This window comes from Canis aureus, chromosome 22, assembly GCF_053574225.1.
Source record: "Canis aureus isolate CA01 chromosome 22, VMU_Caureus_v.1.0, whole genome shotgun sequence".
Lineage (NCBI taxonomy): Eukaryota > Metazoa > Chordata > Mammalia > Carnivora > Canidae > Canis > Canis aureus.
In genome coordinates, this window is record NC_135632.1 from 21,496,881 (window position 1) to 21,517,754 (window position 20,874).

Genomic DNA, 20,874 nt, shown 5'->3' on the forward strand with positions numbered 1-20,874 from the left:
AATTCGGGGATGCCCATTACTACCTTTTTCCAGAAATGTTGGACAGAGCGCCTGCCCGCGGGTGATTCAAGTAGTTCGGTGGCTCCAATTAACCGGAAGATTCTCAACCCAGATTCACACTTCCTGTGGAGACAGGCCCTAAAAGAGCTGGCAAAGGTGTTTGTAAACAATAACAGGGCAATTCAAGGGTGGCCGCTGGCGGTGAGAGCAGTGGGGGTTCGGAGACTCGAGCCGGACCGAGGTAGAGTCCAAGCAAGCCGGGCGGGTGTGGACATCTTGACAGTCCTCCTCCCCTTGCACACACACACACACACACACACGGGGCCCCTCTCCCTGCAGCAAAGCCCAGAACCCCTTGGGGACCCGCGACTGCCCATCTCCGGGTGTCGTTTCGCGGATGGGCTGAAGGAGTGGGTGCAAGGTGGAGGTGGGGACGGGTCGGGGGGGGGGGTGGCAATGGCCGAGGGCATGAATCCGTCCCCAGCAGCCCCGGGGGCCCACGGCGGTGGCGTGGGGAGGCCGCGGAGGGAGGCGCCGCGCGTCCCGGGGACCGAGCTCCGGGACCGAGCTCCGGGGCGCGCGGCACCGCCTCCCGGGAGGAAGGCGGGGGCCGGGAGGAGGGCGGGGAGGAGGCGGAGGGCGGCGGAGGGCGGAGGAGGGCGGCGCGCTGCGAGGTTATTTGTGGTTCGCTTTGATCCCGAGGGGGAACCTGAAACTCTCACATTCCTGGCATAGCAGCCGCCTCCGGCGCGGGCCGAGCCTGGAGCTGCGCGCCGGGGCCCGGGCGGCCAGAGCGTCGGCGCCGCCGCCGAGTGCACACCGCCACCGCCGCCGCCACCGAGCCGGGCGAGCCGCGCCGGGCCGACCACGCCGAGCACCCGCGGGCCGCAGCGGTAAGGACGGCCGCCCGGCGCCTCGGGGAGCGCGGCCCGGGAGCCACGGTGCAGCCGGAGCCCCCGCGCAGCCCGCCCTTCCCGGGAGCGGGAGCGGGAGCGGGAGCCGGAGCCCGGCGCGGCGCGGCGAGCGACCCCGGGTGCGGGGCGCCCTTGCGAGGAAGCGCAGAGGCGGCCCGGGGCGGTCCCGAGCTCTGGGCGGCCCGCGGGCCCCCTGGGGCGGGGGGAGGGGGCAGCCTTTGCGGGGAGCGGGGGCTTATGCTTCGGGTCGTGGGCTGGGCAGAGGGGCGCCGCTGCGGGTTCAAGGTGCAGGCCCTGGGGCCGATCCGGTTGGGGGCAGATCACAGGTGTCCTTGCCCCCAACCCGTCCAAGAATTCCTCTTTGTCTTCCTTGGAAAATCCTCTCTGGAGCCTCGGAACGGCTCTCACTTAGAAAGAATGCGGCCGGCCGGCCAGCCCGGTGACGTCAGCGCTGGAGCATTCGGAAAACAAAGAGGGCTCGGGAGGCTGGGAGGGAGGCGGACCCCGACGCTTAAAGACCTTGCTGGGCCACCGGCCCCCGCCCCCCCCCCCCGCGCTCCGGGTGCTCGCGGTCGGCCGGGAGCCCGGGCAGGGCGGCATCCCTGCTGCGGTGCACGCCTCCTTAGAGACCCTCGCGTGGGTTCCGTAGGCGAGGCCGAGCCCCGGCGCGAGCCGGAGTGGTTTGCTTACCGGGGAGGGGGCGCTGGTTTTCAGGAAGCCGGGGTGCGCCGGTGCAGCGAAGGTGCATGGCCGGGTCGCGGTCACAGATTTTAGTAACGGCTCAGCCGAAAGAATGTGCATCTGAGGGGTCTGACGGGGACAAACGCGGCACAGGGGCCCCGGAGGTGCTCCCGGCTCCCAGGCTCACGGCTGCGGGGAGGACACGAGGAGCCCGTCCCGAAAGCTCTGCACGCCACCACCCCCCCTTCTCCCCACCCTGCTCCCCACCGTCATTCTCGGCTGGAGAGTCAGCCCAGACTGATTACTTTAGGAAATGCCCCGCGGAGGAAACTCTAGGGCGAATTGATTGCAGTTTGTTTTGCCTCTGGTAACTCTGGAGTCTTGCATCTCCACGCCTCCGGGGTGTAGGGAGAGGGGGCGGCCGATTGGGTGCCAAGAAGGATGGGCACAGAGATGCCTTCCAGACTCCTCTCCCTCTCCTCATTTCTGGGCAGCCTGGAGGGAGGAGTAGATTGGCACTGGCTGCTCTGCCAACCTACCAAACCTTAAAGGCAGCAGGGCAATGGGGCTAGTTTTGTGGCCGAGAAGGGACCACATTCTTCCCACTGACCTCCCCCCATACATAAGACCTGTGGGGATAGGGGTTTTGTTTGGTTTTCCCTGAATCTAGTTAGGAGTTTTGTGTGGGAGGAGGCTGTGGAAGGAAGCTGGGTGAGGCAGGCAGCCTCGGGACATGAGCCACTGAGAGCCCAAGCTCAGAGGGCAATACCTTCCTCAGGAGATACTCCCTGCTCTTGAAGCTTCCAGCAGCCCATCCCCACCCCAGACTCCGGTCCCTGCAACCAAGAGCTTCTCCCTCGCTCCCCTACTCCTCCAGTTAGCTCAGATAAGTGTTACCAATTGCAAAATGCTGAGTGCCCACCCTCTATGTGGCAGAGGGCCATCGGGGTCTTTTCCAAGTAGCAAGTGTACGTGTGTAGGAGGGACAGTCCTAAAGTCAAAGACACGGTACCGCCCTTTGTTTTTCCTGGAGCACCCATGCAGTTGCTGTCAGCACACAGACTATGACTGACCCACAAACCTTGACGGGTGGCATCTTTTTCACCTCATTTCACAAAACCATCGTCCTGTTGTAGCTTCTCCTTTGATCCCTTATTATTTGCCAAACCCGATGCATTTTTGTCCTTCCTGTTCACCTTGCAGAGTGACCGTCAAGGTCATCCCGTGACAGAGAGGGCCCAGCATGGTAAAGGTGGTAGAGGGTGGTGAGTTACCCGTGCCAAGCCTAGGGCTCAGGCATGCTACATTCTAGAGGGAGCTAGGGGCTGTCTGCCTAGGGCTTCTACTAGGCTGGACTCCTTCTTTATCACCTGCCAATGAACTGGGGCCCTGTCTACCCCTAGACTGGCCTGCTCAGTGGTTGTAGCTGAACTACTCCTGCCCTGGAGTCTCTCCTCAGCCTCTTCACTGGGAAGCTGACTGCAGAGGCTGGGTGATGGATTACCTTGGAGGTTACTGGTGGCTTTCTTTAGTAAGTCTCCGTGAATATGACTGTAACGGTGGCCCTCTGCCAAGGATTTACAGTGCACCAGCACTCAGCAGCCATCGCCTTATTTAATTTTCACCTCCATGAGGCAAGCGTTATTCCGATGGAATAACTGAGGCTCACGGGTTAGGTCATTTGCCTTAATCAGTAGGTGGCAGCACTGGCAATTGAACCCAGGCTTGTGTGACCTCCCCCCCCCCCCCCCCAAAGCCTTACTCTTCACCATTATGCTTCGGACCACACTGTAATGGAAAGCACCCCCTGCCCTCTTTCCCCTGTGCTCCCACTAATTGCTCTTCTTTCCCTCCTCCCAGGTGCCCTGGGGCCAGGTGCCACCGGCCATTGTCCAGGCAGCTGTGTACAAGGCAAGGAAGCATGAGGACGCTAGAAGACTCCTCCGGGACGGTCCTGCACCGCCTCATCCAGGAGCAGCTGCGCTATGGCAACCTGACGGAGACTCGCACGCTGCTGGCCATCCAACAGCAGGCCCTGCGGGGTGGGGCTGGGGCTGGGGGCACAGGGAGCCCCCAAGCCTCTGCAGAGATCTTGGCACCTGAGGACACTCAGGTGCTGCAGCAAGCCACCAGGCAGGAACCCCAGGGCCAGGAGCACCAGGGCGGTGAGAGCCACCTGGCAGAGAACACCCTCTACCGGCTGTGTCCACAGCCCGGCAAGGGTGAGGAGCTGCCCACCTACGAAGAGGCTAAAGCCCACTCCCAGTACTATGCGGCTCAGCAGGCGGGGCCCCGGCCACATGTGGGGGACCGGGATCCCCGAGGGGCCCCAGGAGGCCATCGGAGCCAGGATGAGGCCCTGCGAGAGCTGAGGCACGGGCATGTGCGCTCCCTGAGTGAACGGCTCCTGCAGCTGTCCCTGGAGAGGAACGGGGCCCGGGCCCCCAGCCACATGAGCTCCTCCCACAGCTTCCCGCAGCTGGCCCGCAATCAGCAGGGCCCCGCACCCAGGGGCCCACCTGCCGAGGGCCCAGAGCCCCGCGGACCGCCGCCTCAGTACCCACACGTTGTGCTAGCTCACGAGACCGCCACTGCTGTCACCGACCCGCGGTACCGCACCCGCGGGAGCCCACACTTCCAGCATGCTGAAGTCAGGTAACTGCCCGCCCTGCTCTTTCAAGCTCTTGACTTTCTTCTGGTATCGTTCTCCCCTGGGGTGGAGAGCCTGCAGACACCCTGTGTCGGGGCTGGCAGGCCCCAGAGGAAGGCTGTTGAGACCCCCTCCCTGTCCCGAGAGGGAGGGGCTCAGGCCTGATGTAGAGGAGGACTTAGCCAGGGTCACGTGAGAACTTAGTGGGACCTTTTGCTTTAATTTGGAGATGGATGCCATTGTGTGCTTAGCTGTAGCAGTCAAGTAACTAGGGTTCCCGGGGGTACCGCTTACAGCAGGGGGTTAAAGGTTAGGTTTTCGAAAGAACTTGCTAAAGACAAGGGTTGGGAATCCTTGCCAAACGGTTTCCAAGCTGAGTTGGCAGGACATGGGACCTCCTTCTCTGGAGACCTTTAAGACCAACGGGACAGTCTGCCTTCTGTGATGAGTGGGAGGCATTCCTAACTGGAGGCAGGAAGGACCAGATGGCCTCCTCCGAGACCTCTCCCTGGCCTACACCAGGGCAGGAGCCACCCTCCTACTACTCTGCGTTTCCTTTCACGTTTTCCCTGTGCTCCAGGTGGCTGGAGCTCCTAGCAGGAGAGGACTTGGGGTCCTGGCAAGCCCCTTTCTGTGGAGCCTTGGAAAGGGCTGCTGGGGAATGTGGACTTTGAACCTGAGTGTGAAGGGAAGCCTTTAGAGGATGGGATTTGGCTCACCTCTTTAAAAAGGTCCCCCCGGGAAGCACGTAGAGAGAATGGATTCTAAGGGCAAAGGGTGCAAGGAGGGGACAGAAACCCCGGATAGTTTGCAGAAATACTGGTTCCTAGAAATGAGGCTCTGCCCCTGGCTTCTCACTCGGCCCGGCCCCTTCCGAGAAGCAGGGACACCGATCATTTCACACACCGCACCTCCCCCCGGGCTGGCCCAGGAAACCCCACCAGAGGGGCCTGCGGAGTTGCAGACTCCTTTCCTTGGGAGCTCAAGGCCGAAGTCTGGTCCTCTTCATGCTTGCTGAGTCTTCATTTAGTCACCCGCTTTCCCACCATTTGGCCTTTTCCTGGGATAGATGCCTTTCCTTGCTCTCGAGAAATGAGTGACGCCATGGTGTTGGCATGGGGGAACCAGAGGACGGGGCCTTGTGGGTTTTCTCCATCCTCCACCGCTCGTGCCCCCCACCTTATCTCCTCTCTCAGGGCTTGGTCAGGGAGAGTTTCGGAAGCTGAGTCGCGGGTTTCTTCTTTTGGAGCAGCCTTATTGAACCCTGTCAGGAAAAGATAATATCGTGGAAAGGAAGTAGACCACAGGAGAACAAAACAGGGAGGGCGGGGGAGGGGCAGGACAGGGAAGGGAGAGCAAGTGTGAAAGGAAAGGAGACTCTATTCTTTCTCAGAGCTAAGTCATCCCCCAAGAATGCCAGTTGTGTCTGCCTGGCCCGGTGCAGGGGGGAGAAAGTTCGTGAAGCAACCCTGAGAATGCCACATTTAGCAGTGCACCGAGAGCTTGCACATTCCAGTGGGGACCCTCTGCTCAGCCCTCACTGGAAGCTCTGCCTTAGGCAATAAGACAAATAGATCTGCCCAGCCTTTCCTTTCAGCTGGTCACACAAGGATTGTTCATTGGGAACTTGGGGCAGAGACTTTTCTTTTAGCCCAGGGTCCTAAGGGGAGCAGGGGAGAGGAGGCTGTGAGGGGGATGGAGGCCTGAATGCTGAGGTGATGGACCTACAAGTGGAATTCAACTCTCATGAAGCTTCTGGAAAGCTCCTGGCGTAACTGAGGCAGTTTGTTCTTTCACACTTGGAGTCACAAGACCCCGGAAAGGCCGTGTGACCAGCCTTGACACCCATGCCTCTTGCTCTTTGCTCCTTCCCTTAATGGGGCTGAGGGTGACATTACAGCACTGCTAGAGGCCAGTGGAACATTGTCCCTCCACTCAGGCTATTGCAGTGGTCCAGAGGTGGCCCCTACACCTAAGAAAATCCAGTGTGTGGGCCACGTTTACTCTTTAAGCAGACAGTATGTTGCAGTTACCACTAGGAGAGGTAGAAGATGGACCACCATTGTGGGAGCACGCGCTGTAGGCCCAGCATCCCATCAGGCCCTGTGTAGGCCTGGCCAGCCCCTCGAGGCTGGAAACACTCATCCTCATGATTTAGCAGAGCCTGCACCATGGGGATTTGAATTCCTATTTTGTCAGACTTTGGAGCTCAGACCCTTATGCCAATATCTATCTACACTCTGCCCTGAGCCACGGGGATTCACAAAAATGTTTCTGCAACGGGTGACGAGACCCAAAATAGGGAGTAGAAAATGTGAGTGTGCTACACTGGCAAATACTAGCAGAAGAGGCTTATAACAGACGCAGGAAGTGGCCCAGAGTCCTGGAAGGCTGTGTACAAGGTCCAGGACTACTCAGGCCGATCCCCAAGGCCTTGGCCACAGTGAGGCTGGACATGAAACAAGCATCCTGATGTTAACCCCCACTAGCCCCACTCCCTTGGCCCTTCAGGGTCTTGGATAGAGCCTTCCCCACTGGACACTGCCTCCTGTTGTGTGGAGACTTGCCAGTATGCCAGGAGGGCTGGGCCCACCCAAGGCTGCTCAGGGGTGGGAGCCACAAGGGCCTGCATAGTCTCTGAGCACCATCTCTTCTGTTCCCCAGGATCCTGCAGGCCCAAGTGCCCCCTGTGTTTCTCCAGCAGCAACAGCAGTACCAGTACTTACAGCAGCCCCAGGAGCACCCCCTGCCACCACACCCAGCTGCTCTTAGCCATGGCCCCCTAGGCGCCCTCAGCCCACCTGAGGTGGAGGGGCCGGCTAGCACCCAGACCTCCTCGGCCCCCTCTGGCAGTGCCCACCTGGCCCAGATGGAGACTCTGCTGAGGGAGAATGCCAGGCTTCAGAGGGACAATGAGAGGCTGCAGAGGGAGCTGGAGAGCTCAGCGGAGAAGGCTGGCCGCATCGAGAAGGTAGGCCCTGCTGGGGCCTCAGAGGGCGGGGGCCTGCTCTCTACCCCCATATCCTTTCTCCTCCCTCCCTCACTGACTCTAGACAGCTGGGGAGCAGCCTCAAGGCCAGCAGAGCAGGCCTGGAGTGTGAGCAGTTGCTGGCCAGTGGTGATTAGAAAGAGCCCATTCACCAGCTCGCTGCACACCCTTCCCCTGCACACACCCCCTCCTGTGGACACCTCCCACAGAGAGCCCTTTGTGTCCCGCACACAACAGCAAGTCTGTTCTGGGCCAGCCCTGGCCAGAAAGAAAGCCCCTCCTCTTGGAAAAAACGAGCTACTTATTGGAATCACAGGCCAGCTCGGAGCACGTGCGGAACCTGCCAGCAGCCAAGTGGGAGGGGCAGCTGGGGCCAGGCTGGCCCTCTGCGGTGCACGGGGATGGCCAGAGGAGGAAACGCTCCAGAGAGGAGGCAGCTCAGCCCAGGGGCCAGCACCCTGTTCTTTAGAGGAGGTTTGCCAGCTGTGCGTTCAGTTCTGACAGGTGGCCTCGGGCATCCTATGGCTGTCCTGTGGTTTGAGCTCTTCTGGCCCCTAGAACGTGGCTGGAGTCTTTTTGTGCCCACTCCTGGCCCACAGTGCTCAGATTCTCAGTAGAAACTGGACAAAAGTAAAATGCTGCTTTCTGGACATTGGGTGCGGGAAAGCTATGCTTGGTCAGTCAGAGGCAGCCCCTTCCAGGGTACCTGGCCCTGGGTTCACTCAGCACTGGGGCCCTGGCACAATTGAGGGGACCCCTGCTTGCTGGTTCTAGCATCTGATTCAAATCTGGAGGCCACAAGCTTCTGACCGTCCCACTCTAACCACTTGGATTTTTTGCTGTTGCCTTTTATCCTGTCCTCTCTCATCCTTTCTGATGGAGAGTCAGAGAGCAGCCTGGGCCTGTGGAGGGGACCCTGAGGCCACACAGGGATCTCTCCCCTTCCTTCAGCTCTCCTGTCTGCTTCTTGCAGCTGGAAGGTGAAATCCAGCGGCTCTCTGAGGCCCACGAGAGCCTAATGAGAGCCTCTTCCAAGCGGGAGGCCCTGGAAAAGACCATGAGGAACAAAATGGATAGTGAAATGAGGAGGCTGCAGGACTTCAACAGGGATCTGAGAGGTGAGAGAGGTCGCCCGAGGTGAGGGGGTGGTGAGCACCTGCGGAAGGCTTGAAAAGAGAAGTTGTGTAAATTGACTCAAAGGGGGCCAGGCTGAAACTCCTTGGGGGCCGCCTTGACAGGGGGCATGCTTGTCTCTGTGCTACCCCTTGGGGCCTCCCATGGGACCTCCTCACCTTTGTCGCCCAGAGTGCTCCCTCCTCCTTAGGCCCTGAGCACACCCAGGGCTTCCCTATCAGCCCATCCCCGGTTTAGAGGGTGCAACCCCACAGGCGGGCACCTGATACTCAAATATTTTTTCTTAAAACATTTTTCCTTCATTTGAAACAGAGAGATTGGAATCTGCGAACCGCCGCTTGGCAAGCAAGACACAGGAGGCCCAGGCAGGCAGTCAGGACATGGTGGCCAAGCTGCTTGCTCAGAGTGAGTAGGGCTCACGCTCAGATGCCCATACAGTTATGTGGGTGGTGACACTGGGACGGTGACTTTGGACGTGGAGGATCGGCCCTCCGGCCTGTCAAAGCAGTGCTTCGAGCCCGGGATTACTGAATGCCTACTATGCACTGGACTGTCCTGCTGGGAGGGGTGGCTTCCAAGGAACAAGATCTGGTTCTCTCTTATTGGCGAGGTCAGTGGCTACAAGAGGGACAGCCGGGGCGCAGTGATTTGCTGAGCTGTGGTGCTGTTTCAGTACCGTCTCCTTCGGAGCTAGAGGGGCAGTGGGCAGTGGCGGAGTCCAGATAGCCCTGGAGGCAAGTGGGAGCAGAGAGAAGGAATATTGAGTTCTCTCAGGGAGTCCTAGGCAGCAGAAAGGTTAGGGGTGCCTGATTGGAATGTGAGAAACTGGGGTGCCTGATTGGAATGTGAGAAACTGAGCCATAACCGGTGGCCAGGTACCCGCAGACAACCAAAACTGGATTCCTGGAGCTTAACCAGCAGTCTGAAGAAGGAGTTTGGGGAACTCCTCTTACACGGGTGGTGGAAGTCTTCTGAAAGAGAGTGGGTGAATTCACTGTTGACTAGTCTAGTCAGTCAGTCAGTCATTTGTTCATTAGCAGAACTACGCTAAGTCCCCTTCTGGGCATTGGGCAGAGGGTGGGAGCAGGCCCGGGGGCAGGGGATGTACCAGGGTAGGAAGGTCAAGCTTGAGAAAGGAGCAGGGTCTTCTCACCACAGATTCAAGGGAACCAAGGCGTCCCTGGCCTTGGAGACTAGTGACTGGGAAGTCCCCACTGGCCTGAGAGAGAGGCTCTGTGGGGAAGGCAGGGGCGGAGAGGTGCCCACAGGTGAAGCAGCGCAATGGCTCAGCTCAGGTGGAGGTGGAGGTGGAGGTCCATGGAGTGGTACCCTAGGAAGGCCGAGCTCAGCAGCAGGAAGGAGCTCTAGCACAGCTGGGCGGGCAGTGAGCAGTGAGTACGTGCTGTTGTGGCCTTGGGGAGTTTGCAGACAAATGGAATAGGGGTGGCTCGAGTCCTGGTGAGGCTGGCTTTGAGGAAACCTACTGTGTGTGAGGGGCCTGGATAGTAGGGGGTATCTAGAAGGTGGGGGTGGGGGGGGGCAGCTTGAGGACTGAGCTCTGGCAGGCAGCACCTCCTTCCTAAAGGATGGAGCCTGGAACCCGACACCTAAGGGATGGGGTGGGGGTTGGGCAGGAGGTGGTGGCCATGACTTGGGGTCCCAGGAGGGAGGTGATGGTAGAGGGGCAGGACCACAAGGGGGCTGGAGCCCTTGGGAGTCTGGGGGTGGAGGGGTGAGTCGCTGGCGGGGTGCAGAGTGGGGGCGCCTGCAGAGGAGGGGAGGCCTTGGGGGCGCGGCGCTGCGGCAAAGGGAAGTGGCCAGGCAGGTTTCTGGGAGGGGGGGGAGGCGTTTCCGCTCCCGGGGAGCGCGCCGGCTGCTGGGCTCCTCGCTGGAGCCACTAATCTGGCAGCCGCGGGTGACCTGGATGCCGGGCATTCCGGAGCCCCGGGCTGTTCCGCGCCCCCCGCCCCCCGCGCCCCGCCGCCGCCCGAGCCACTGGGACAAAGGGACGGCCGAGCCGGGGGCTTACTCCGAGGCGCCAGGCCGACCCCCCCCCCAGCTCGCCTCCCCAGCGGACCAGACTGGCCCCTGGTTTCACCCTGGAGCCCGCGGATGGCCCGGGCCGCAGGAAGCTGCGGGAAACAGAAGGCGGGTGCGCCCCACTCCTCTCTGCAGGGGCTGAGGAAAGCCAAGCAGCTCTTCCTTGTTCCTTAATACCCGCGGAGAAAAAAAACACAAAAGTCCCAGGGAAAAAAATGTCTCTAGTTGACCTCACTTTTTTTTTTCTGGGGTCCGTCAACAGTAGTAGGAAGCGGGAGCACTGTCCCCCGAGCCACCTGCTTTTGGCACAGACTCCCAGCTTTGGCTGCTCCGGTCTGGCCCTGGCCTCCCTGAGACCTAGCTCTCCTAGCTCTATCCTTCTAGCTCCCTATCCTTCTTGAGCAGTTTCTTCTTGCCTGAGCCTCGGGTCTGGGGCCAGACGATGGGGCAGTCGTGCTGAGACTGGGAGGAGAGGCCGCGGCTGCCTGCAAGCTCTGTAAGCTTTGGGTTCTGTGAGCACATACAGGGCGGGGTCCTTGTCTCTAGGCCCAAATCCCCAGTCTACTCTGTCTGCCCGCCCCTCCACCGTGCTGCTCATGAGATGCGGTCAGCCCACTCTGGATGCCTCAATTTCAATATTATTGAGCTTCCTCATCTTTTCACTCCACACTAAAGGAGAAGGCCACCCTAGGCCCAGATTTCCAAATCCGGAAAAACCCAAATTGAGCCAGAGCTGACCTAAGTGCCCTGTGCCCTCTTGCCTCCAGGAATCCATGAATCTTCCCTTTGCCTACGCAGGTCCCAAGGCTTCATTCTTTCATTCCAGAACCTGTATTGTTCAATACGATAGGTACTTAGCTACATGTGGCCCAAATATTAAAATTATTAAAATTAAGTAAAATGAAAAATCTGGTTCCTTCCTCACACTTGCCATATTGCAAGTGGTCAATAGCCACGAGAACGTAGTGGCTGCTGCACAGGTTGGCACATATAGAACAATTTTATTACAGCAGAAAAACCCACGGTACTGTGATAGTGCTGCTCTAGAGACAGTGCCTTTGAGTTCATTGGGCAGGCCCTAGAGCCCACCCCCTTCTGCCCTCCAGTAAGGCAGGCAGCTGACACCCTCCTTGGGGGGCCAGGCTGGACTCCCAAAGGGCAGGTGCATGGGAGGTGGATTTACACCCAGAGCATCAGCTGGAGGACTGCATGGCCTGGCTTGGGCCTTGCTTGGCTCCACAATGTAAAGTGAGTCTCTGAGCAGAATTTTCTGGGGAGCAAAAAAGATGATTTGGAAGTCAGGAGAGCTAGGACCTTAGACACAAATCTTTGGACCATAGTCATTTTCATTATGCCACAGATTTTGCATTTCTTTATAAGCCTGGTTGTCTACATTGCAGTGGTCCTCCAGACCAGGGGAGAAAATGTAGCACTATGTTGGGAGGCCCTGGATCCACAGAATGAGTCCTGGAGCCCACTTTGAGAGGACTCTGGGTGGGGGGGCCAGGCTGGTCCTCTGGAGGCCAGGCTGACATGGGTCCCCACTTTAGCAGCACCATTCACCTTTATTTCTTCCCCAATATGTTGGGGATCACATATCCTCCCTCAAGGGGCTGTTGTTGAAGGCTTCAATGGAATAAGATGTGTAAGTGCCTGGCTCATGCTGAGGCCAATGATGCTTTTTTTCTCCCTTCTTCATTTGTTCTCTTACTTCAATGAAGGTCATGAGCCTTCTCATGTGTCATGAGTTCCTATCACAGTTCCCATCTGGCCAGTCTCTAGCCTCATCATGAGGCTCCAGGAAAATTGTGAATGTGTTTTGAAAATGGTGCCACTTGGCACAAGTAGACAGTGTTTCGGGGCTGTCCTCGTCCCCGCAGAGAGGCAGTGTAGCCCGCTTATTACCGCAAGGGCCCAGGTCCAGTGCTGCCATTTATTTGTGACTTAACCTGTTCCTCCTCTGTAAGGTGGCAATGGTAATAACAGTGCCTAACTCCGGATTGTGGAGAGGGTAGGATGTAGTCGAGCTCATCCAGCCATCAGTGCAGAGCCCAGCCTGTGGTAGGCGCTCAGTGGGACCAGTTAGGGTGGTTGCTGTCCCTGACTGAGCCCCCCTCTACCTCCCCACCGCAGGCTACGAGCAGCAGCAGGAGCAGGAGAAGCTGGAGAGGGAGATGGCCCTGCTGCGCGGTGCCATCGAGGACCAGCGGAGGCGTGCGGAGCTGCTGGAGCAGGCTCTGAGCAACGCACAGGGCCGGGCTGCGCGAGCCGAGGAGGAGCTGCGCAAGAAGCAGGCCTACGTGGAGAAGGTGGAGCGGCTGCAGCAAGCCCTCGGGCAGCTGCAGGCTGCCTGTGAGAAGCGGGAGCTGCTGGAGCTACGTCTGCGGACGCGCCTGGAGCAGGAACTCAAGGCCCTGCGTGCACAGCAGGTGAGCTCAGAGACCTGTGGAGGACCCCTTGGAAAGCCAGAGTGATCGGTGTTCCAGCCTTGCCTCTTGGCTGGGTGCCAGCCTTGGGGACTCAAGACCTGGGCTTCGGTCCTCAGCAGCAGGGGTTGGCATCCTTCGTCTCTAGAGAAAGTAGCTCAGGAGCCTTGATGTAGAAGACTAGCTAGCTCTTACCTGTCTTCCCAGGATGGAGAGACGGTCACCCAGATCCGAGTCTTTATCCTCACTTTGGGCCCCGTTAATAACTCTAGTGTTTACAAACCAGAGAAGTTCTGTCTCCACGCCCAACCTTACTCTCCCCACGGAGGTAGAGTGACCAAATGCCCTGGGCTGCCCAGGTGGGTCCTAGTTTACACCTAGTTGTCATAGTGTAATTATGAAGAGCACCCCTTTCCCAGTCTGAAAGATACTTAATCGGGTCCCCTATGAAAGGCAGGCCTGATCTTCCCTACGCTCTTGGCAACAGGGGTGTGGGAAACCACAGCACCTGCTTCATCTTTGGTAGTAGCGGGTCATGGGGGCAGGTGTGCTGGGAATGGCCGAACAAGCCCCCGTGCATAAGTGAGAGTCCTCGCGTGGGGTGAGGACCAGTGGCGGCCACACCCCAACCCCTGCCCTTGATCACAGTGGTCCCTTCTCCGCAGAGACAGGCGGGCACCCCCACTGGTGCCAGTGGTGGATCCCCGGAGCTCAGTGCCCTGCGGCTGTCAGAGCAACTGCGGGAGAAAGAGGAGCAAATCCTGGCGCTGGAGGCTGATATGACCAAGTGGGAGCAGAAGTATCTGGAGGAACGTGCCATGAGGCAGTTTGCCATGGACGCAGCGGCCACGGCCGCCGCCCAGCGTGACACCACTCTCATCCGACACTCGCCCCAGCCTTCGCCCAGCAGCAGTTTCAACGAGGGTCTGCTCACCGGCGGCCACAGGCATCAGGAAATGGAAAGCAGGTTGGGCATTGGCATTGCAGGCCACCTGCGGTGGGTTGGGGGTGGCACTGTCCGATCCCTGCCATGCTTAATCCCTGATAAACCCCCTGTCTCCACTAGTCCTTCATGCTTCTGGGCTGGTTTCCTGGGTGTTTGGCACACCAGACGCCACGCACATGTTCTTTCCCAGACTCCTTGGTCTGCGGAGGACCTTGGCTGTGGAGGTGCTGGATGCCACCTGGCCTCTACTTGCTGTCCCCTACCCCCAGTAAATCAGAGAGTAAGACTTTCCAACTGAGTCCACACCAGGCACCACCCCAGAAGGCATATGGACTGGTCCCTCACTTGGGGATAGCTGGTGTTTTCTGTCCAAAAACAATCTCAGAGGCCCCACAAGATTTCTCTTTGACCTATGTCTAACTCAAAAGCACAAGCACATCAACCGAGCCCATTGGACGATCAGCCGCTCTGGGGTATTGCCCCACGGAGCAAGGGTTGTGCCATTGCTATCATCAGATGAATCTAACCCACTCTTGACCTCCCTTTATTGGCAAAAAAAGGGCCCAGGGCCTCAAGCAGTGGTAGTTTTCAGGCCTTCAAATTACAGAATAGTGAGGACATTTCTGAAGGCCCCCTCCTGGCCCCTGCTATAAGGGCAAGAGAGTACAGCCTCGGCGGGGAGGGCTTTCCCTCCAGCCTTCATGAGGTGGGGAGGGTGGAGGCCACTGGATTTGCTGGTCTGACCACGTGAGCGTGGCCTGTCGTCCATCAGGTTGAAAGTGCTCCATGCCCAGATCCTGGAGAAGGATGCGGTGATCAAGGTCCTTCAGCAGCGCTCCAGGAAAGACCCGGGCAAGGCCACCCAGGGCTCCCTGAGGCCCGCCAAGTCTGTACCATCTGTCTTCGTGGCTGCCGCAGCAGGCACCCAGGGCTGGCAAAGTCTTTCCTCTAGTGAGCGACCAGCGGATGCCCCTGCCCGGCTGGCTACAGGTGAGAGGAGGCGGATGGGAGGTGCAGGTAGAGGGCTGGGTTGCCCTCAGGCCTTTGCTCGAAGGAGTGAGGCTCGGAGGAGCCAGGGCTTCCTGACCTTGTGCCCAAGGGAGCCAGCTTACACTGTGGCTCCAGTGACCTTGCAGCCCACAGCAGTCCTGCCGGTGTGAAGGGGCACGCGTAGTCCCCGTCCCCAACCCCGTCTCCGTCTCCGTGCATTCTATCACCCTGGATCCCAGCCGCTTGCCATCTAAGCAAAAATAGAGCTTCCTGTGCAGATGTACCTTCCAGGCAAGCTCCTCTGCTCCTCTGAGCAGTTCTAAGATTTAATCCGCAAAGAAAGGTCCTGCCACTGAAAAAGTTTGGAAACCAATCTAACCTGATAGCCCTTGGTATCTGGAAACAGGAGTACTTAATCTTTAAAAAAAAAAAGATTTATTTATTTATTTGTTTGTTTGTGATAGACACAGAGAGGGAAAGAGAAAGAGAGGCAGAGACACAGGAAGAGGGAGAAGCAGGCTCCACGCAGGGAGCCTGACGTGAGACTTGATCCCGGGTCTCCAGGATCGTGCCCTGGGCCAAAGGCAGGCGCTAAACTGCTGAGCCACCCAGGGATCCCCTGGAAACAGTACTTAATCTTAACTGAGGTTCTCGCAAATCAAGAGCAACCTGTACCACCTCACATCCCAAACCGGTACAGTTAACGTGATGCGCCCTCCATGGGCTACCATTTGTTTATGAGGCAATAACTATCAACCTCCTGCCTTTCCAGCAGACAGGGCCCCCGAGGAGGAGCCAGTGGCCGCAGCTCCCCTCCCTGCGCATGCCAAACACGGGAGCAGAGATGGGAGCACCCAGACCGATGGTCCCACAGAAGGCGCCTCTGCTTGCCTGGGACTGGATCCCGACAGCCTCCTGGGGTACAGCGGGGGCCAGAGGACAGCCTCGCTGGGTGAGTCCCCCTTCCCCAGACTTCTGTGCGTGGCAGGGCTGCGGGCACGCCGGGGTGTGAGCTGGAGCACCAAGCCCCCTTCGTTCCCAGACCCCTCTGGCTCATGGCGCTCCATGGGGAGCCGTGCACAGTGCTGGACGAGCAGGCTGTGTGGGCCACCTCCGTGTGGACGTGAGGGCCGGTTGGACGCATGACTGGAGAAACTGAAAACCCTGATCACAGACAGATCCTGAGTTCAGAAAGAAAGCACCCGCGTGGGAAGCGCTTTGTCTCCTCTTCCATAGCCTTCCTTACATATTTTATTGCCAATCTAAGCATCTAAGATCAGGGAGCTTGGCGAGTTGGCCGATGGCAATCTCAAGTTAGAGGAGTTTGTTTAAAAAGAGTCCAAGACAGAGATATTTGAGAAGATGCCTTTTAAATGTTTTGCTTCCCTTTCACATTAGCCCTCACATGTGTGTGTGTGCCTGTGCCTCGCCGTCCCAGAAAACCACAGGCACGGAAAGAATGCTGCAGCTTCCCTCCCCCAGGGCTCCACCTCCCTCTGAGCCTCCAACCAGTTTAGAGTTATAAATAAATGTTTCTTCCACGTTGGACCTTGACGGCCTGGGTGGAGAGCTGGGTGGGAGGGAGGCTCTCGGAGCCTTGTGCTTGATTGGCCAGGTTAGGGGCGCCCGGGCACCTGGGCAGCGGAGGGAGGCAGCGCTGGGGAAGAGAGATCCTGTCTTTAAAATGTGCCAGGATTTAAAAGGACAGTCTTGTAACGCTCGCTGGCGTTTGCCTGTGCTCTTGTCTCCTCCAGATTCTGTTGCTACATCCAGAGTCCAGGACTTGTCGGACATGGTGGAGATACTGATCTGAAGGAGGGAGGTAGTGCTGGGGTACTCCGAACCATTCCCTGTCTCCTCTGCCCTCTGCCCCTCGCGGCCATTCCAGCAGCCCCCCAACGGCTGCTGCCCCGCTCTCCCCAACCGGGCACTCCTTCCCATTGAGCATCTGGTGCCCAGGGCTTAAGAAGGATGCTGCCGGGGTGAGGGGAGCTGTGAGAGCACCTGCACCCAGAAGACCCTCCTCAGCCCCACATCCCTCCTGAGCCCATGCAGAATGAGGATTCCCAGGCTGACTGTTGGGGTAGCGACTGGAAACCCAGAAGGGAGCTGAGCCCTCTCTGGACGCCCCCCTCCCCCCGCAGCTGGCACTCAGGCAGGGAAGGAGGGAATACATTGGTTTGGAAGCCTGATTTCCAAAGACGGCTGCCCATGGACATCAGTAGGAAGTTGGCCGTGCTATTCCCCTGTGGCTCAAGTGTGGTCCCAGCCAACCTTATCTGCTCCTCAGCACCTCACTGCCTCCTTGAGGTCACTGAGACTGGCATCTTTAGGGGACCATTGAGGATGTTAGTCCTACAGAAGCCACAGCCTCACCCCCTCACTTGGAGTGGATAGGGGTTATTTCAGTGGACTAGAATAAGCTGTGCAGTTTGTATATAACCCCCTTCTTGTGGAACAGAAGATTGAAGCGTGAGGCTTCAGATTCGCGCCCTCTCCATTCCCCCGTCCCCGTCACCACGGTTCCTGTAACTGCTGACCAGCCTCCCAGCTCTCTTCCCTTCTCCAGTTCTTTTAATACCGGTTGATCCACACGACTTGGCTGTCTTTCCCTCCACCTTGAGCCCTGTTTTAAATGCCCATGGGACCCTTATCACCAACCTCTTGAAGTGGCTCCACAGCTCCTGTCCCTGGGACATCCTGTCGGTTTGGTTACGAACCCTGAGCCAGATGAAATGAGCCACCACACACAGACATCTGCCATGGGGGGCTTCCCAGCACCACTTCTCTTGAAGGAAACTGGAGAAGTTGCCTTGTTCTCATCAGAGTCTTTGTCCCCACCTGGAGGGATTGGGAGAGGGAGTTATGCTGGTGAGAACTGATCAATGAGCTACAAGATGGGACTCAAATCGTCCTCTGAATGGAGCCCCCATCACAAAATGGCGCCCATGAGGCTGGCTCCTCAAGCTACTGGTGAGCAGCGCCCTGCAGCAGGGCCAGTGCTTTGGAATCAGAGCAGAGCATCCACATGACAGCCTGCCAGCAGCAGTGACTTTGACTTCTGCTCTTAAAGAGTCCCCCAGCTCAGCCCCAGGACTGATTGGTGGGTTTTAGTAGTTTGTCTTGACTGTTTTTTAGTTTTCCTTGAATCTTTGTTTTATCCTTTACTGTTTTTAGGTTCGGTATGTGTTCTCTTATTCCCATGATTCCTCAAGTTTCCTTTTTAAACATTTGCATTTGCTGGACAATTGCATATTTTTTTAAATCCCCCCCCACCCACCCTTCTTTAAAGCTGAAAGATACATTTGGTTCATGTGCATTGTTTACAAAGCAAAAAGAAAAAAAGAAAAAAAGGCAAAAAAATATTGTGAAAGGAAAAAAAAACAACTTAATATATTTTGGATTAATATTTGGTATTTCTTTTAAAGTATTTTTTTGTGCTGTGAACGTTTTCTGCCAAAGACCATGATGTGTGTCTGTATGTTTAAGTTATCGTAAATATTTAAAATGTAAACATGGCTGTTTTGTTATGCCACCCTCTACCAGGACTGCTGCTGCATTCCGCTGGGTATAACAGTATTTTAATAAAAAAAAAAAAAAATTTAAATGTGTCTTTGCCCACATGAGAGACTACCCTGGGATAGAAAGAAGAAAAAGAAGGCAGCCCGGGTGCTCTCAGCGATTTAGCACTGCCTTCGGCCCAGGGCGTGATCCTGGAGACCCAGGATCGAATCCCACATCAGGCTCCCTGCATACAGCCTGCTTCTCCCTCTGCCTCTCTCTCTCTCTCTCTCTCTCTCTCTCTCTCTCATGAATAAATAAATAAATAAATAAATCTTTAAAAAAGAAAGAAGAAAAAGAAAGGGTTGAGGATTTGGCGGGCCACCCATGTCATCGTCCCTGAGCGCTCTTGGCTCTGAACTGTACCCTCACTGCCCCCTACCCCATGCTCCCGAGTGCCTTGGTCCTTAAACACTGGCCAGACCATACCCATGAAGGGCAGCTCAGGGTCGCTGCTGTTTCTCTCAGTCTGGGAGGGTCTGGCAGGTGGGCAGCCTCTCCATTTTGCTTTATCCTAGCTGGTTTTATTTGGCCACATGCTGTGCTTATTCCACAGTAGGATTGGCTGTCCAAAGGTAGTTTTATCCTCTCCCCCCCCCCCCCCCCCACCCGCAGCTCCACCCAGCACAAGGAGTTCCAGAGCCATCCAAGAGACCGGGCACCGTGCTTGCCCTTGCCTGGATACAAGCAGAGGGTATTCGTGTGTGCGGAACGTTCTGGGGGCCTGCCTCCTACCTTACTATCGTATCCCCACTCTTGCCCTTTGCCTGAGACAGCATGTCACTAATCCATAAGAGAAAACCATTCTCAGTCTCAGTTGTTAATTAGAAGCAAAGTATCTGTCTCCATGAGCCAGTCCGCACAATCAGGTTCCCAGTCAGGACTTAGGCTAGCAGTCAGGCTGACCACGAGGCAGCAGGCCATACAGGCTATGGGCACTTGAGGGGAGCAGTTGCCCCCACCCCGATGGCTGTGGGTGAAGTATTTTCAGGGCAGATGTAGGGACTCAGTGGCAATGTTGATGTGTAACCCATGTTTTCCTGAGCCAGCCTACCTGCCCACAAGAAAAGGGAGCAAACAAGAAGAAGAATCGGGACTATCCAAGGACCTTTTTCCAGCAACTTTGCATCACCAACTTTGATGAACCCCAGCACATGGGAAGCTCTCCATGCAGGATCCCCACCCAACACCGTGCCAATGCAACCATCCCCACCCTCTCCACACCAACACCCCTGCCCTCTCCAGCCTGCCTCCCGCCACCTGGGATGCATTGATGCCTGTCTTCCTCTTATCGGGCCCTGGCTTAGGGTTTGCTATGGGGACAGTTTGCTCTCTGAGGGTGTCAGCCATGGGGCTCTTGTTCCCACAACTCTTCCCTCAACCATATCAGCCCACAGCTGCATTTGCTAAGATGCCGGTGCCTGTAGAGAGCATTCCAAAGGATGCCCTCCTGTTCTCCTCCACCTGTCCCCAAAAGAGCTTTGGGAGGACAGCCCACAGCTGGGTACAGGAAGCCCTGACAAGAGTGCCATCCCACCCGCAGCACCTTTGGCCAGGGACTCAAAACATCTGTGCCTTTTGTAAGAGCTAGTCTGCTGCGAGTCATTTTAGTATTTTCTTGGCACAGACCAGGAGGGACGAAGAAACCTTCATGTGCCCAGTGCATGTGCATACACGTGTATTTGTTTATGTGTCTTTGTACATGTGTGCCTGAGCACGTGTCAGAGAAAAAGATGGGAAGGGCACCAATATCTGCTGGCTAGTGCCATTGTAGGGCAGTGGGACCCTCTAGCCCCAGCATCACCAGTGGGTCTGAGGAGCCATTTCTTCTCAGCAAAAGGATTGAGTAAGCTTCTCAGTGCACTTTGAAATTCAGCCTAACAAAATTCTGGAACTGGTGGAACTGCAGGCTGTGGTGGGGCTGGGCAGGCTCCTGGGGATGAGAGTGTTTGCAGCCCACGTGCCCAGCACTGGTGATGAGGGAGCTTGGGTCCCATGGCTGGCTCTGCTGGGCCCTTTGGAGGCCAAGTTTCTCCAAGAGAGATAGCCCTGCCCTGCCTGCCCTGCCCTCACCAGTGTCTCCACTCACAGGGCTGGGGTGCGGCTCAGAGGGGCCCCACACTGCCTGCCCTAGAGGGCTGGCAGGCCACCTGTCCCAGCCGTCTCTCTCACTTCCCAGTTAATCGTTAACTCTTCCCCTGGCCCGGGCATGTGTCAGGCTCAGAGGGCTTGGCAAAATGTGCCATGATAAGGGGCAGTAAATTGGGGCCCAGTCACCCAGAAATGGCGGAAGCCACTTCACTGCTCCCAAGGACCCCAGCTGGACAGGAAACCTGTTTGCAGTGCCACCGTCTTGTTTCCTACTCCATGAGGACGCAGCCAGGACACAGTGGTCCCAGAACAGCACTTGCTGCATGTGACCGACACTTCAAAAGGTGGCCTGGAAACCCTGGCACCAAGCGGTGCCTTCACACACCCACCATGCCTCGATCCAACAAGAGAGAAAAGCACCACGACAACCAGGCTCTCTGCATCCGTTTTAT

The 20,874-nt window shown here is 57.4% G+C and overlaps 1 protein-coding gene across 2 annotated transcripts; it reads left to right on the top strand.

Annotated features, from left to right (window-relative positions):
• The first annotated feature begins 743 nt into the window (after positions 1-743).
• AMOTL2 (angiomotin like 2) lies at positions 744-18,391 on the top strand. 2 transcript variants are annotated; one of them, XM_077865080.1, is made up of 10 exons: positions 744-893; positions 3,456-4,250; positions 6,910-7,216; positions 8,208-8,352; positions 8,681-8,773; positions 12,542-12,837; positions 13,500-13,801; positions 14,553-14,770; positions 15,543-15,722; positions 16,525-18,391. In XM_077865080.1, the coding sequence occupies exons 2-10, from the start codon at positions 3,517-3,519 to the stop codon at positions 16,581-16,583; spliced, it is 2,334 nt and encodes a 777-aa protein (XP_077721206.1). In that variant the 5' UTR covers positions 744-893; positions 3,456-3,516; the 3' UTR covers positions 16,584-18,391. The 2 variants fall into 2 exon arrangements, with proteins under 2 accessions (XP_077721206.1, XP_077721207.1); XM_077865081.1 differs by having other exon boundaries at positions 15,546-15,722; positions 16,525-18,390.
• The last annotated feature ends 2,483 nt before the right edge of the window (positions 18,392-20,874 follow it).

Excerpts from the sequence above, each read along its gene's own strand:
- AMOTL2 (XM_077865080.1), top strand. The coding sequence starts at position 3,517 with ATGAGGACGCTAGAAGACTCCTCCGGGACGGTCCTGCACCGCCTCATC. Across the intron at positions 8,353-8,680 it reads CTTCAACAGGGATCTGAGAG|AGAGATTGGAATCTGCGAAC; the intron begins GTGAGAGAGGTC and ends CATTTGAAACAG. Across the intron at positions 8,774-12,541 it reads GGCCAAGCTGCTTGCTCAGA|GCTACGAGCAGCAGCAGGAG; the intron begins GTGAGTAGGGCT and ends TCCCCACCGCAG.